At 41.9% G+C, this 15,625-nt stretch overlaps 1 protein-coding gene across 2 annotated transcripts in view; it reads left to right on the top strand.

Annotated features, from left to right (window-relative positions):
• KDM2A (lysine demethylase 2A) overlaps window positions 1-15,625 on the top strand; it is a 98,322-nt gene that overhangs the window by 53,754 nt on the left and 28,943 nt on the right. For both annotated transcript variants that reach the window (XM_037517484.2, XM_054697446.1), the window contains exons 3-8: window positions 1,234-1,372; window positions 2,120-2,198; window positions 3,070-3,116; window positions 8,373-8,551; window positions 13,889-13,995; window positions 14,651-14,744. In XM_037517484.2, coding sequence (XP_037373381.1) covers window positions 1,234-1,372; window positions 2,120-2,198; window positions 3,070-3,116; window positions 8,373-8,551; window positions 13,889-13,995; window positions 14,651-14,744 — 645 coding nt within the window. The remainder of the gene's footprint in view (window positions 1-1,233; window positions 1,373-2,119; window positions 2,199-3,069; window positions 3,117-8,372; window positions 8,552-13,888; window positions 13,996-14,650; window positions 14,745-15,625) is intronic.

The raw sequence follows: 15,625 nt of genomic DNA, 5'->3' as shown, positions 1-15,625 counted from the left end.
TTAATTTGCATTTCCCCTAATGACTAATTAGGGGACTAGTGATATTGAGCACCAGTTCAGGTGCATTTCGGTCATTTGTGTATCTTCTTTGGTAGATATCCTTAAAGCGAAGTATCTGGTGGACTGCTGTTTAGAACACCGTTGTTTAGGGCCTCCCCGGTGGTGCAGCGGTTGAGCGCTGGGTTGCGAAGCTGCCCGCGGCCTCTGCAGCGCCGGTTCGATCCTCAGCTGCTCCCCTGCCACCGGAGGAGGGTCCCACATGGCGCGCAGACCTCTCCTGCCGCCCGCTGCTCCCCTCAGCAGTGTACTTCAGTCCTTCTGCCTGCTCTGCTCCCCGCTCTGGCTCTGGTGAATTCTCTCACCCTCCCGCGCTTCTGACTGTACCCAGTGCATGTATAAACAAAACAAACAAACAAATAAATAAATAAAAACATGCCTCTATTAAAAAAAAAAAAAGAACACCATTGTTTAGATTAATAGTCTTCCTTTATCTGAGTTGTAAAAGAGCTTTTGCTTCATTAATTAAAATGTTTCCATATATTCTTTTTTTTTTGTTTCCATATTTTTTTTTGTTTTTTTTTTAAAAGATTTATTTATTATTTATACAAGCACTGGGTACAGTCAGAAGCGCGGGAGGGTGAGAGAATTCACCAGAGCCAGAGCGGGGAGCAGAGCAGGCAGAAGGACCGAAGTACACTGCTGAGGGGAGCAGCGGGCGGCAGGAGAGGTCTGCGCGCCATGTGGGACCCTCCTCCGGTGGCCGGGAGCAGCCGGGGATCGAACCGGCACTGCAGAGGCTGCGGGCAGCTTCTCAACCCAGCGCTCAACGGCTGCACCACCAGGGAGGCCCTGTTTCCATATATTGTTAAAGCTTTATTTTAGAAAATCGATCTAGATTCAGCTTTCCCCTATTAAAAAATGATATTTTTGTAACCTGATCTGAGATATCTATAGTCAGTTTGTCCCACTCTGATAAGTAATGATAGACAAATAAAATGTTTAGATGATATTTGGTCATTTTTATTGTAAATTTATTATATCTCCACTCAAAGAATTGGCTTATCAAAATTTTGTTTTATTCTACATATTCTGAGAACATTAGCTGACCTTTAGTTAAGGGAAACATCTATAAGGCAAGGAAAACTGATGCGTGACATGGCAGCTGAGCTGCATGGCGCTGTACCAGGTGTGGAGAAGTGCATGACTTCATTCTTACTCTGCCTTTCTCCCCAGCGTGGTACCATGCGGCGGCGCTATGAAGACGATGGCATTTCCGATGATGAAATTGAAGGGAAGAGAACTTTTGACTTGGAAGAAAAACTCCACACCAACAAATATAATGCAAATTTTGTTACTTTTATGGAGGGAAAAGGTCAGTATTGCTTTGGCTCAAACCTGTAGCCCTTTGATACAGGGCAGGTTAGACTCTGGGAACCGTGGGCCTACCAGTGCAGCTAGAGCATTACCTGTTGAGGCTATGAAGGTGTTTACTTTGATGTTCTCTTACTATGGTGCCTCCACTGGCCTCTCCCCCCGCCCACTTCCACTCTGCCAGTCAGCTCTCTCTACTGGAAGTAAGCTTTGGTTAGGGCAGCAGCATTGTTGTAGTTTGTCTCTAAAGGCCTCTTCCTTCTTTTCCTCTCTCATCCCTTGGTTTGGGATTAATTAAGAATAGTACAATAAAAACCCTCTGATGCCTGTCCCATCCCACTGAGGTGGGAATCCATATGGACGTCGCAGCTCTGCTCCTGGGCGACTGACATGGATGTCATGGTATGCATTGCAGTCGATAGAATTGAATTTTTTGACTATTACGAGTCAGGCTGATGGTCACTTTTGCTTAGGATTTATGAAATGACTGACTCTCATTACTGCTGCTGCCTGCTCTTGTTAATTGCTGGGTTTACCGTGGAGATACGGACAGCAGACCTTGAGTCCTGTTTCTTAGCATGCGCTCCCCACGTCCTGAGAGATGGTGTATTGTCCAGCAGAGCAAAACTGTATACCCGGGAATACCAAACCCCACCCCTCCTGTGACTCAGGGTCCTTTTTAAGTTCCATTTATCTTTTCCCAGCTATACCTCTTGCCTTTCTAACAAGTATTTTCCTCTTATGACAGATTTTAATGTAGAGTATATCCAGCGAGGTGGCTTAAGAGACCCTCTGATTTTTAAGAATTCTGAAGGACTTGGAATAAAGTAAGTGTCCCCCGATTGGATGTGGTTGCAAAATGACCGTGTATTGATAGCCAACCCAAAGAAAATTGAAAATAATTTCCCAGTTAATTTTAAGAGTATGTATTTTTCTTGTTACAAAAACAATTCATGGTTAATGAAAACAAATTTGATCTCTTGAAATCTACGACCCTGAGGTAAATAATCACTAGTAAGATTTTGTTGTATATTCTTTTTTCCTATGTAAATATTTACATATGCCATCATTTGTATTTTTAAATAAATATGAGGATTATGTATCTTAACTGGAGCATTCTTAGCTCTTTTGTTGTTGTTGTTGTTGTTGTTGCTGCTAATAATTGATTTATTTACACATACAAGAACTGGGTGTAGGCCAGAGGTGTGGGGGGGGGTGACAGGATTCACCAGAGACAGAATGGGGAGCAGAACATGTGGGTTGACTGAAACACACTGCTGAGGGGAGCAGCGGGCGAGTCAGGAGAGGCCTGCTGTGCCATGTAGGTCAGCTCCCTGGCCGGGGATAGAACTCAGAAAAACTTTCTATTGTGGGGCCTCCCTGGTAGCGCAAGGGGATAAGATGCAAGCTGTGAAGCTGTCCGTAGCCTCTGCAGCACGAGTTCGATCCCCAGCCAGGGAGCACATGGTGCAGCAGACCTCTCCTGACTCGCCCGCTGCTCCCCTCAGCAGTGTGTTTCAGTTAATCTGCCTTTTCTGTTCCCCACTCTGCCTCTGGTGAATCCTCTTCTTCTCTACACCTCTGGCCTGTACCCCAGTTCTTGTATACATAAATAAACAAATCTTTAAAAAAAAAAACCTTTCTATTGATTAGATAGGTGGTGCTTCCTGTCTGTACTTAATGGTGTTTGTTTCCCAGGATGCCAGATCCAGACTTCACTGTGAATGATGTCAAAATGTGTGTGGGTAAGTATCCAGTTTATGCCCTTTGAGTCTTTGAGGCAAAGATTGAAGACTTAGACCTATACCTCTGACTGAGATTTAACTTTCGGCATATTTTTGAATGAACTGTATACTACTGGAAGTAGTTCTTGATTAGAAACTACTATTTCATTATCAACTAAGGCTTTTCTGAAGGGGAGTTACAAAAGTTGTTTCAGTTTGTACTTGTTAGACATAGAACATTTGAACCTCTATTTTCCTGCCTACCATATTTATCACTGCTTCCTCTTCACAAAGAGCCTACTTACCAGGGCAGCCTACCCAGATAAATGAAATTCTGTATATCTAAGCCACGAATGAAACTTCTTTCATATCTGTTATTCTTTAATTTTCCTTGAAAGTAATAGGTAAATTTCCACCACCACTACATTTGGTTAACTTGGCCAAGATTTGAAACTTTGTAAGATGAGAAATAGATAAAATTAAAATTTCTCTTCATCAATGACTGGTCCACGTGAGTCTTTAATCTGATTTATATTTCAAAATTTAGGAAAAGAGAACAAATGAGAACAATCTAAATAAAAAAGATTTCAGGAATCACTAAAGGTTCAGCTCAGTTTTCTGCAGACCTTTGGTGTTCAATGTGACCCGGAGACACACTAGGGTCCTTAAGAGTTCAGAGATGGTCACTGTCCTGTACGTAATAAGACAGTGGGATAGAGTCGGATCTTTCAGAAACATTTCCAGCAGGACAGGACAGGATACGCATTTCCTGACGCTTGTCTCCCAGCATTACCCTCTGTGCCGTTCCTGCAGCGCAGTCTCTTGCCCTGGAGACAAGTGTTGCACTGCTTTCTCATGGCCACTTGAGGGCCTTTCCCAGAGAGCTCAATAACTCTTCATTTATCAAGAGGTGACTCTCACAGCCTAGGTAGAGGAACCTTTTCTAATTCCCTGCCTTTTTCATTCCCTCACTGTTTCTCTGTGAGATTCCATCTATCTGCCTGTCACTGTGTATTTCCTAGTACCAAGCGCGGTTTCTCGAGAACAGTAGGTGCTCAATAAATCTGTTGAGTGATTAAAATTACAAGACGTCTCAGAACTCTACTCACCAGTCCATCGCTTCACTCCTTTTCCTAGATCTCTAAGTTAATGGACCACCTCAGCCTTTCCTCTGTTGGTCAGGTGTGTTTATGGTTCGTGGTCCACAAATTACTTCTATCAGAACCATTGTGATACTTATTAAAAATATAGGTTCTGGATACCATTATAGACTTGTAGTGTTCCACCTTCTGAGCTATACAGGCATAAGGACTTAATCATTAGTCTCCTTTTGGATTTTTTCCCACTTCCAAACCACTTTTTCATTTTCTTTATAGTATGTTTACTACTAATAATGATTTTTGCAACCCCTCGTAACCTTGTATTTTCCAAATAGACATGTGGATGGTCACAGATATTTGCTGTAATTTGAAATAAACGAATGATTATATCTAACTAACAGGCTTACCAGAAATTTTAACTGATGCCTAGCTTGATGTCCAGGTTGTATGAAGTGTAGCTGTGTTTTATGTAGTAAACAAAATATTGGTGATTACAGTAATCCATTTTCACTGTGGGTACTTTGGTTAATCTTTTTTACCTAAAGTAGAATGTGACATCTCCATTGCCAGTTCATTTTCTAAAAAGAAGAAAACCATTCTCTGGTGTAAATTTTTTTAAAAGATGTATTTATTTATACATACAAGAGCTGGGTTGTAGACCAGAGATATGTGTGTGGAGGGGGGTGGTGTGGAGGGGGGTGGTGTGGAGGGGATCAGAGGATTCACCAGAGACAGAATGGGGAGCAGAACAGGTGAACTGACTGAAATACACTGCTGAGGGGAGCAGCGGGGAGGCAGGAGAGGTTTGCTGCGCCCTGTGGGTCAGCTTCCTGCCTGGGGATCAAACTCATGTTGCAGTGGCTGCGGATAACTTCATAGTGCTGAGACTTAACCCCTGCGCCACTAGGGAGCTTCCCGTCTGGTTGCAATTTTTAATAGATATATTGGCTGAGAGTGGTCTTCAATAAAACTGTCTGGGTTCACATGCCATCTCACTAATTACCGGCTCTGCAACCTTGGGCAGGTCACTTACATGTGAAGTGCTTAGAGCACTGTCTGGCACATAAAAAGTGCTCAATGAATGTTAGTTATTACTATGACTGTCCTCTTACCTGAGTGCCCTGGTGCACGCACAGAGTGCTGAGTGCTCTGGCAGCATGGGCAGAATGGAACTGCTTTTGCTTTGATCTATGTTCTTGAAAGAAGACATTCACTTTTTAATAATTTCAAAGTATACAATTCAGTGGCATCAAGTATATTTACAGTGTGCAACCATCTCCAGTACATACTAGAATTTCTTCTTTACCTCAGACAGAAACTCCATGCCCATTAAGTGGTAATTCCCCATTCCTTCCTTCCTTCAGCCCTGGCTACCACTAGTATTTTCTTTTTCTGTGAATTTGCCCTTTCTGGATATTTCACATAAATAGAATCATAAAATGTACAGTTTTTTGTGTCTGGCTTTTTTTTTTTTCCCCTTAGCATGATGTTTTTGAGGTTCGTCTGTGTTGTAGCATGTAACAGTATCTCATTCCTTTTTCACAGTGCTAATGCATTCCCTGCTGTGCAGGTGTTAGTCCATATTTTGTTTATTCACATATCTCTTGACGTGCATTTGTGTTATTTCCACCCTTTTATTGCACCTGGAGCTGCTGTGAACATTCATGTGCAATCCGATTTCAAACCTTTTGAATATATACCTAGAAGTAGAACTGCTGGGTCATGTAGTCACTCTGTGTTTAATTTATTGAGGAACCTCCGAACTGTTTTCCATGGTGGCTGCGCCATTTTACATTCCTGCCAGGAAAGTCTGAAGAGTCCAGTTTGTCTGCATCTGTGCCAACACTTGTTATTTTTCCTAGTTAAACTTTTTTTTCATTATCACTATCCTAGTGGGTGTGAAGTGGTATTTCAAGGCAGTTTTATTGAGTGTCCGATTTTTCTTTCAGATAGGAAGGGTAGGTGTAATACATTGCCTTACATTATCATTTGTATTTTTATGTTTCCTTGTCCATACCTACTTCAACACTCCTTGAAATCAGAGATCCTAATACAACTCGGTATATCCAGCAAGGCCAGATGTATAGTAGGTGTTTATTAGATTCTTACAAGTTGAACAATATTCCTAACATTCCAATGTCAGCTTCATACTCTTTTTCTTCTTACCTTAACCACCATTTCTAAAACATTTTAGTTTTACTGCCTCTCTACATCTTCTCATAGGCATCTGCCGCTGCTTGAAATTCTCTCTGTTGAATCTTTCTTAATGAAATTCTGTTTATTCTTTTTTTTAATATTTATTTATGCATACAAGAGCTGGGGCATAGGCCAGGTATGCAGGGAGTGAGAGGATTCACCAGAGACAGAGCAGGGAGCAAAACAGGCAGACTGACTGAAATACACTGCTGAGGGGAGCAGCGGATGAGACAGGAGAGGTCTGCCTCGCCATGTGGGTTGCTCCCTGGCGGGCTGGGGATCAAACTCATGCTGCAGAGGCTGCGGTGCTTAACCCCTTGCACCAACAGGGAGACCGAAATTCTGTTTATTCTTCAAGGCCCAATTCAAATGTTTCTTCTTTCCCCTCTTTTCCTAAAAGCCTTCTCTGGTCAGCCTGTTTAAAAAATTATATTGCCCTTTCATTTTTACTGTTTGATTCAGCATCTACTTTGTTTAGTGTATAATTCATTGACTAAATCAACATGATGGCCCATAAGGTGATGATGTTCCCAAGTTGTGGAAGATATTAAAGTTCAGAGAAGTAAATAACTTGCCCAAGTAATATTAGAACTGAGATTTAAACTGAGGTCCCTTTAAAAAAAATAATAATAAACTTAGGTTCCTTTGAATCCAGAGCTGTTATTCCCCGCCCCCCTACTGATTTATGCCGCTTCTTGTGGCACTTCTGCCCTCTGTTGTGGTTGTTATTGTTCATTGAGAGTCTGATACAGATCTTTATGTCCCTCGTGGTATGTTTATCATTCAGTAAATATTTGTGGTATGAACAAAAAGGGAGGTTTATATTAGACATACTTGACAGGTTTGGGAAATAACCCTTTAAACAAAAGAATAAATGGGTGTAGGGCCTCCCCGGTGGCGCAGCGGTTGAGTGCTGGGTTGCGAAGCTGCCCGCAGCCTCTGCAGCACCGGTTCAATCCCCGGCTGCTCCCCGGCCACCGGAGGAGGGTCCCACATGGCGCGCAGACCTCTCCTGCCGCCCGCTGCTCCCCTCAGCAGTGTACTTCGGTCCTTCTGCCTGCTCTGCTCCCCACTCTGGCTCTGGTGAATTCTCTCACCCTCCCGCGCTTCTGACTGTACCCAGTGCTTGTATGTATAAATAAATAAACAAACAATTTTTTTAAAAAAGAATAAATGGGTGTAAATTTAATCTAATAGTCACAAAATAATGGGTCTCTCATTCAAATTGTGGAGTAGATCAAGTCAGTCTTCAAACCTGCATCAAACCCGTGTAGCTCCGTGGATCCAGAGCAGTGGCCCGAGTTGGACTGCCAGGGCTCTTGTCCCGCAGGTGACCTGTGTCTCATCCTGGCATGGAGAGCAGTGCTTGGCGTTTATAAGTGCTAGGCTTGGGCCTCCCCGGTGGCGCAGCGGTTGAGCGCTGGGTTGGGAAGCTGCCTGCAGCCTCTGCAACTCTGGTTCGATTCCCGGCTGCTCCCCGGCCACAGGAGGAGGGTCCCACATGGCGCGCAGACCTCTCCTGCCGCCCGCTGCTCCCCTCAGCAGTGTACTTTGGTCCTTCTGCCTGCTCTGCTCCCCGCTCTGGCTCTGGTGAATTCTCTCACCCTCCTGCGCTTCTGACTGTACCCGGTGTTTGTATGTATACACAAATAAATAAATCTTAAAAAAATAATAAAATAAAATATTAAAAAAAAAATAAGTGCTAGGCTTGAGCAAGATACTGAATATGAAATACAATGTAGTAAATTGATCATGTAGTAAATATGCCATTAGGAGTGATAGTATGTTACCCATTGTCTTTCCCATCCTCTGACTTGATTTTCTCTTCTCTTGTGTATCTGTCTCAAATGACAACTCTTTCATTACTGAATACCCCCAATAGAAAGGATAGTTTGTTTCCTTCCTTTTATGTTTTATATGTTTAATATATTTAAGGATATTTGTGGCTCAGTTGAGATGATTGGTGCATCCTTTGTTGCAGGGAGTCGTCGCATGGTGGATGTCATGGATGTGAACACCCAGAAAGGCATCGAAATGACCATGGCTCAGTGGACTCGCTACTATGAGACCCCAGAGGAGGAACGAGAAAAGCTCTATAATGTTATCAGCCTGGAGTTTAGCCACACCAGGCTGGAAAACATGGTGCAGAGGCCTTCTACGGTTAGTCTGATCACTTTCTCCATGTGTTGTTTTCACTGAGAGGATTGTTATTTACCGGGAGGATGTATAACTTTTTGGATATACCAAGATGAAGATGAACAAAACAATTTCGTAAGAATGACTTGAATGTTTAGAAGGTTCATCAGGATAGAGAGAGGGGTCATCCTGCTTTTATCACCAGCAACTTAATTTAGGAATATTGGCCTTTGGATGTAACACAGGAGCATCTTAAAAATCACTCTCATAAGAACTTTAAGTAGCAACTTTGCATAATAAATTTCTATCCTATAGGTTTGCACTTGCTAAGAAGCTTGGGGAAAAACTGATTTTAGAGCCAGGTGATCACTTTTTGAGATGATTTCTTGAGTAGATTCTACTGAATAACTAGTAGTGATAAATTGACAACCCATCTTTTTTTTTTTTTTTTAAGATTTATTTTATTTATTTATGTATACAAGAGCTGGGCGAACCTTGTAGAACAGAGGTGGGGGGTGGTAGTGAAAGGATTCACCAGAGAGAGTGGGGAGCAGAACAGGCTGAGGGGAGCAGTGGGCGAAACAGGAGAGGTCCGTTGCGCCATGTGAGTCAGCCATGTGAGTCAGCTCCCTGGACAGGTATGGAACTCTGTGCTGCAATGGCTGTGGATAGCTTTGTGTGCTGAGATTTAACCCCTTGCACCACCAAGGAGGCCCTTGACAACCCATCTTAAGGGAAAATTAATTTGATTTTGATGCTTAGCTCTTCTGACGGTACTGATTTAACCCATCCCTTGACAAAATACTATAGGATATTAAGAATACTATTTCCGGGCCTCCCTGGTGGCGCAGCGGTTGAGCGCTGGGTTGCGAAGCCCGCAGCCTCTGCGACGCCGGTTCAATCCCCGGCTGCTCCCCGGCCACAGGAGGAGGGTCCCACATGGCGCGCAGACCTCTCCTGCGGCCCGCTGCTCCCCTCAGCAGTGTACTTCGGTCCTTCTGCCTGCTCTGCTCCCCGCTCTGGCTCTGGTGAATTCTCTCACCCTCCCGCGCTTCTGACTGTACCCAGTGCATGTATAAACAAAAAACAAACAAATAAATAAATAAAACATGCCTCTATAAAAAAAAAAAAAAAAAAAAAAGAATACTATTTCCCTGGGGGGAACTGGTTTCACTTTTGGATTATACCTAATCATTTGGACCATTTTTATTTATTTAATTCCTGACTCAGTACTCACGAGTCAAATATTCCACCTGGAGGAGCAGAATTTGGAATGTTCTGATCATTTTTTAAAAGTCAATTCTCAGTGTTACCCTATCTCTATTTAAATTACCAGTTTAAATTCAAAATTGGAATATAGAGTTGCTTATAATGTTATTGTGTGTATGCGTATGTATGTGTTGCATAGTTGCATAGTTCATCTTAAGTTGCATAGTTATTACTAGCACATTAATCTGTACAAACCAAAAGGAAAATGTTTGTAGTATTTCAGTGTTATCTGTAGAAACAGTTTAACTTTTTGTCATTTCATCTTGGAGATACTAGAACTAAATACAGAATTCCTCCTTAAGAAAACTTTCCCCACCTATATCAACAAAAATCCTTTTTTACATTAATTATCATTTGTTCTGTCATGTAGAACTACAGGAAGACAGGTAGTTAGAATTTAGCCTTATTATTCAGACACAATCTGTTTACTTAGTAAGAGAGGGCTCATAATAACATTGGTTATAAATGTGCACTTTAGTACTTTCAGAATTTTAATTTAAAAATACTGTGATTGTAGCTAAAAGTAAAATTTGACCTGGATTATACTTTTCCAATCTTAAAGTTTGGAGATATGTTACTCACACATGAAATTTTCTTTGTATCATTCTGAATTTATTTTTCTATTTCTACTTTTAATAGTACATTATTTTATAAAAATCAGAAAAATACCACCCTGTTAAATGGAATAGAACCTATGGAAGGTCTCAGAAATGAGGGACTTTCTATAGGGCAGAGATCACAGTGTACCAGTATATGTTAGGTCCCTAGAACATAGCTGGGAAAATTAAGTCACCTACTGAAAGCAGACAAGGTTTTTATGGTGTCACTATGTAAACAAAGCATGCTTATTCTGCTGAAGTATTATTTATTTACTGGGTTATTTTTCTTCCCACTACATGTCCCTCGGTTTATTTAGGTCCTTTCTAATGTATCCCAGTAACGCTGTAAAAAAAAAAAAAAAAAAAAAAAAAAAAACTTTACTGGGCACCTTTGATATGCAATAAAGTGAATACATTTAAAGTATACATTTCAATGAGTTTGAAATGTATTCATTTGTGTAATCTTTTGTTCACAATGATCTTCACACCTTTAAAGTTAACACGTTGATTCAAGAGCCTGCCACATGGTAAGTTCTGTGGTAGGTGCTAGAAGTACCATGAAAAATAAGATAATTCTTGTCTTCAAAATGCTTAGTGTTCTACAGGGAAGAAAGACAGTAAGGGGCCTTTATGTAAACTACAATATGGTAAATGCTTCACCAGTGAATAAAAATGTGTTTTGGAAGGACTCACCTAATCTTAACTAGAAGAGAGTTTGGGGAAGTTCTTTGGAGGAAATAATACTTAAACTTGTCGTGGAGAAAATCATAAAGCAAAGAGAGGGAAAACTAAAATTCCAGACGGAAGGAATACTAAGTGTAAGAATAGGATGTATAAAAGTAGTGCCAGGGGGAGCGGAAGGTGAGTAACTTTTTTCTGTCACTTGAATAAATTTGACATGTAACATTGTATGAATTTAAGGGAGACAAGCTTGTTACTTTGATGCAGTTATAAATTATAATGTGATTATATTTGTAGCAGCATTTATCACATTACATATTTATAGTACATCACTATTGTCTGTTTTCATTATATCATGCATTAGATCTCTTGTGACTTACTCATTACAGGTTTGTACCTTTAAACACCATCAGTCTTCTTATTTATTATTATTGCGGTAACATTGGTTTACAATACTTGTGTTTTAGAGGGTAAGATTTCCTCCCTTAGGTGTTGTTACCACACCACACCCACCACCCAAGCACCCACGGTCCACCATCATAGTCCACTGTGCTCCCTTCCCTCTGCCAGCCCTCTTCCTTTCCATGTGGTGGCCTTAGTTCTACATGCAGATTTCACGGGTTTCTTACTGGTTTGGCTTTATCTAACCTGTTTTGTTTCTCTCTGTTCCACATCTAAGTGATGCCACTCGGCATTTGTCTTCCTCCTGATTTCTTTCACTTAGCATCCCCTCTAGTTCCATCCATGTTGTTGCAGGTGACAAGAGTTCATCTTTTTTATTTTATTTATTTTATTTTTTAAAGATTTATTCATTTTTATACAAGAACCGGGGTACAGGCCAGATGCGCGGGAGGGTGAGAGGTTCACCAGAGACAGAGCGGGGAACAGAACAGGCAGACTGACGAAACACACTGCTGAAGGGAGCAGCGGGCGAGACAGGAGAGGTCTGCCCCACCATGTGGGATTCTCGCCGATGGGCTGGCTGGGATCGAACCCACGCTGCAGAGGCTGCAGACAGCCCCACAGCACGGCACTCAACCGCCTGCGCCAGCAGGAAGGCTCAAGTTCATCTTTTTTAATAGCTGAGTTGTATCCATTGTAAACACCATCAATCTAATCTTCCCACACATAACCCCCGCCCCATCCCCTGATAGACCACCGTTTTATTCTGTCTTTTCCAGGTTTGACTTTTCTCGGATTCTACATGTCCACATGTAACTGATAGCACATAGCACTTGTCTTGCTTTGGTGACTCATCTCCCTTAGCAGTGTGTTCAAGGTTCTTGTTGAAAATGCCAGGTTATTGTCCTTTCTCGTGGCTGAAAATATTCCTCTGTGTGTGTGTGTGTATGTGTGTGCATGCCCGCGCATGTGTGTGAGAGAGAGATCCTTTTTATCCACTCATTTATTTCTGGGCAGTTTGGTTGTTTCCATATCTTAATTATTTTGAATAATGCTGCAATAAACATTAGAGCATGTGTATCTTGTCAAAATCCTGTTTTCATTTCTTTCGTGTATGTAGCCAGACACAGAATTACTAGATTGTGTGCTAGATTTACTTTTAATTTTTTTTTTTTTTAAAGATTTATTTTTTGTTTATTTATACAAGCACTGGGTACAGTCAGAAGCACGGGAGGGTGAGAGAATTCACCAGAGCCAGAGCGGGGAGTAGAGCAGGCAGAGGACTGAAGTACACTGCTGAGGGGAGCAGCGGGCAGCAGGAGAGGTCTGCGCGCCATGTGGGACCCTCCTCCCATGGCCGGGGAGCAGCCGGGGATCGAACCGGCGCCTCAGAGGCTGCGGGCAGCTTCGCAACCCAGCGCTCACCCGCTGCGCCACCAGGGAGGCCCTACTTTTAATTTTTTGAGGAACCTCCACAGCGCTTTTTTATTGTGGTTGGACCAGTGTATATTTGTAAAGTAGGCAACATTTCAGTGCTCACTGTGGGTGCTAGCATAAAGTGAGGTTCTCTGGTGAGAAGAGAGAGTTCATTGTTGTCATCCCAGCAGTAACTAAGAGGTAGATAAAAACAGCAAAGGGTACAATATGAATATTTGCTTGGTGATGGGGAAATTAATTCATGGAAGGCCATGAGCTTGCACAATGAGTGAATAGACGAGGTCCTAGGTATTGGACTTTTTGCCAGTTTGGACCTGCTACTGGTACAGAACAATTAGAAACTGGTGATTATCCCCAGTGGAGACTTGCTTTCTTATGGATCAAGACACTTTAAAAAAGGCCCACCTAGAGGCTGAAGTTTAACCTAAAAAGAAATGGTAGTTACCCTCAAATGAGCCCCAGGGCCTTGCATGTGATCTTGAGAAAATGTGACAGGCCTAGACCTTCTGATTCCTGCCTTAGATCCAGTAGCACATTGCTCGTACAGGTCTTAAATACTACTAGATTTCTTTCTTTCTCTCTCTCTTTCTGCCTTTAGTTCTTTCCTTCCTTCCTCCTTGCCTTCCTCCCTTTCGGCATTTGAGGTCTTCTAACAGCATGGTATCTTTCAGTGGGTTAACAGGTACCTACCCAACAGTGCTTTCTATTAGAGCCGATATATGAGTAGTGACAGACGAGAGCCGGTTTGCTTGGATACTACTCTATCATTGAGTGACTGCACTAGTTCTGTCCATAATCATGTTGATGGAGCCAGTCTTCATTCTCATTTCACAAGATTCACCAACAGATTGTTTTAGTTAAGTTGTAGACTTTCCATGTGTATTTTGAGATACTCTGTTTTTCTTGGCTTTAAAATTGTCTTTAATGCCAGCCCTTCTTTTGAAGCCTAAATGTTTCCTCCTCTTTTTTAAAGGTGGATTTCATTGACTGGGTTGACAACATGTGGCCAAGGCATTTAAAGGAAAGTCAGACTGAATCAACCAATGCCATCTTGGAGATGCAGTACCCTAAAGTGCAGAAGTAAGCAGCTCACCCTGTGTTTTCTTCAGCCTGCTGCCAGAGACCAAAGTGATAGCAATGAGTAGCTCCTCCCTTAGGAGCCTTGGACCATGTCCTAAATTTTTTTTTTTTAAGATCTATTTATTTATGCATATAAGAACTGGGCTACAGGCTAGAGGTGTGGGGGGTGAGAGGATTTACCAGAGACAGAGTGGGAGGCAGAACAGGCAGACTGACTGAAATACGCTGCTGAGGGGAGCAGTGGGCGAGGCAGGAGAGGTCTGCTGCACCATGTGGGTTGCTCCCTGGCCAGCTGGGGATCGAATTCATGCTGCAGAGGCCGGGGACAGCTTCACAGTGCTGTGCTCAATACCTTGTGCCACCAGGGAGGTCCTCCTAAATGGTTTTAAAAAAGAAAGCATTATTTAAAGAGTAGACTTTGTAGGTCCAAAAAGGAAGTGATACATGAGCGTTCAATAGCCCATGATCACATTGTTAAAGGGGGATGTGGAGGGTGTATGGTAATGTAGTGTCTTCAGATTTCATTCTTCTCTGGGAATTGATCTGGGGTAAGATGGGCAGGGGGAGGGGGCGTACACAAGGGGAGAGTGTGGCATCGGGTGAGACATGTCTTTTTCTTGTCAGTGCACTAACAATACTGCTTTTTTTGGGTCAGGTACTGTCTAATGAGTGTCCGAGGCTGCTATACTGACTTCCATGTGGACTTTGGTGGTACCTCTGTTTGGTATCATATCCATCAAGGGGGAAAGGTATGGTCATAGTTATGATGGGGGTTGGAACCTGGAGCTGTTTGCTTCAGTTCATGCATGCTTAAAAGACCCTAAAAATGAATCTATTAGGAGATTGTCCCTACTTATATTTGGAGAGACCATAGATTCAGTTCCCTTCTTGGCTAGAATTAGTAGGAGTTCGTATATATCTAGTCCACTGTCATTACATCAGTATTTGCACTGTACTTAGTAAACCTCAATACTGTTTCTAGATTCCGAAGCAAAATTTTCCAAATGAAAACAGGAAAATGGTTTTAAGAGAACCAAGTAATTTCTTTACATGGATGGTATAATAAAATAGAAGGAAACACAAATTTTTGATAGATTCACAATTAAATCAGTAAATTTGGTTCCAAACCCACACCTTTCCCTATGTGGAGGCATTGGTCTGAAATGCGGCCACAGGAAGACTTTACATGCTCTCTGAGGATATAAATGTGGAAGATTGCTGATAAATTGTATTATAGCTCACCAGAATGTTATGCTATGTGAGAAGAGAAATCTAGAATTACTATCAGAGGTTTATAATACTCTTATCATTGCTTTTTTCCCCATACTAAAAGTAAATGTATTTGTGAGAGAAAAGTATAGAACTAGAATGAAAACATGCTTTTAAAATCTGAGGTCCTAATCCAGAACAGCTCTACCTCCAAATCTAAATCATTTTGTTTACTTTGGATCCATTTAAAAGTGGTGTCTTAAGTTTTGTCCTTTTGGCCTTTATTACTACTTGTAACAAAGCAACCCAGGCCTGAATCTTGCAGACATTATCCCTAACTGTGCTTCTTAGAACTATAGAGCCCAACAGCCAGGGGTGAATAAGGGCTCTGTAACAAGCCACATTCCCCCTTTTAGTCTTA

This window comes from Talpa occidentalis, unplaced genomic scaffold, assembly GCF_014898055.3.
Source record: "Talpa occidentalis isolate TD23 unplaced genomic scaffold, MPIMG_talOcc4v2.1 talOcc4.17, whole genome shotgun sequence".
In the NCBI taxonomy this organism is placed as follows: Eukaryota; Metazoa; Chordata; class Mammalia; order Eulipotyphla; family Talpidae; genus Talpa; species Talpa occidentalis.
The sequence above is the reverse complement of the archived record's forward strand: the minus strand, read 5'-3'. Positions and strand labels throughout refer to the sequence as shown.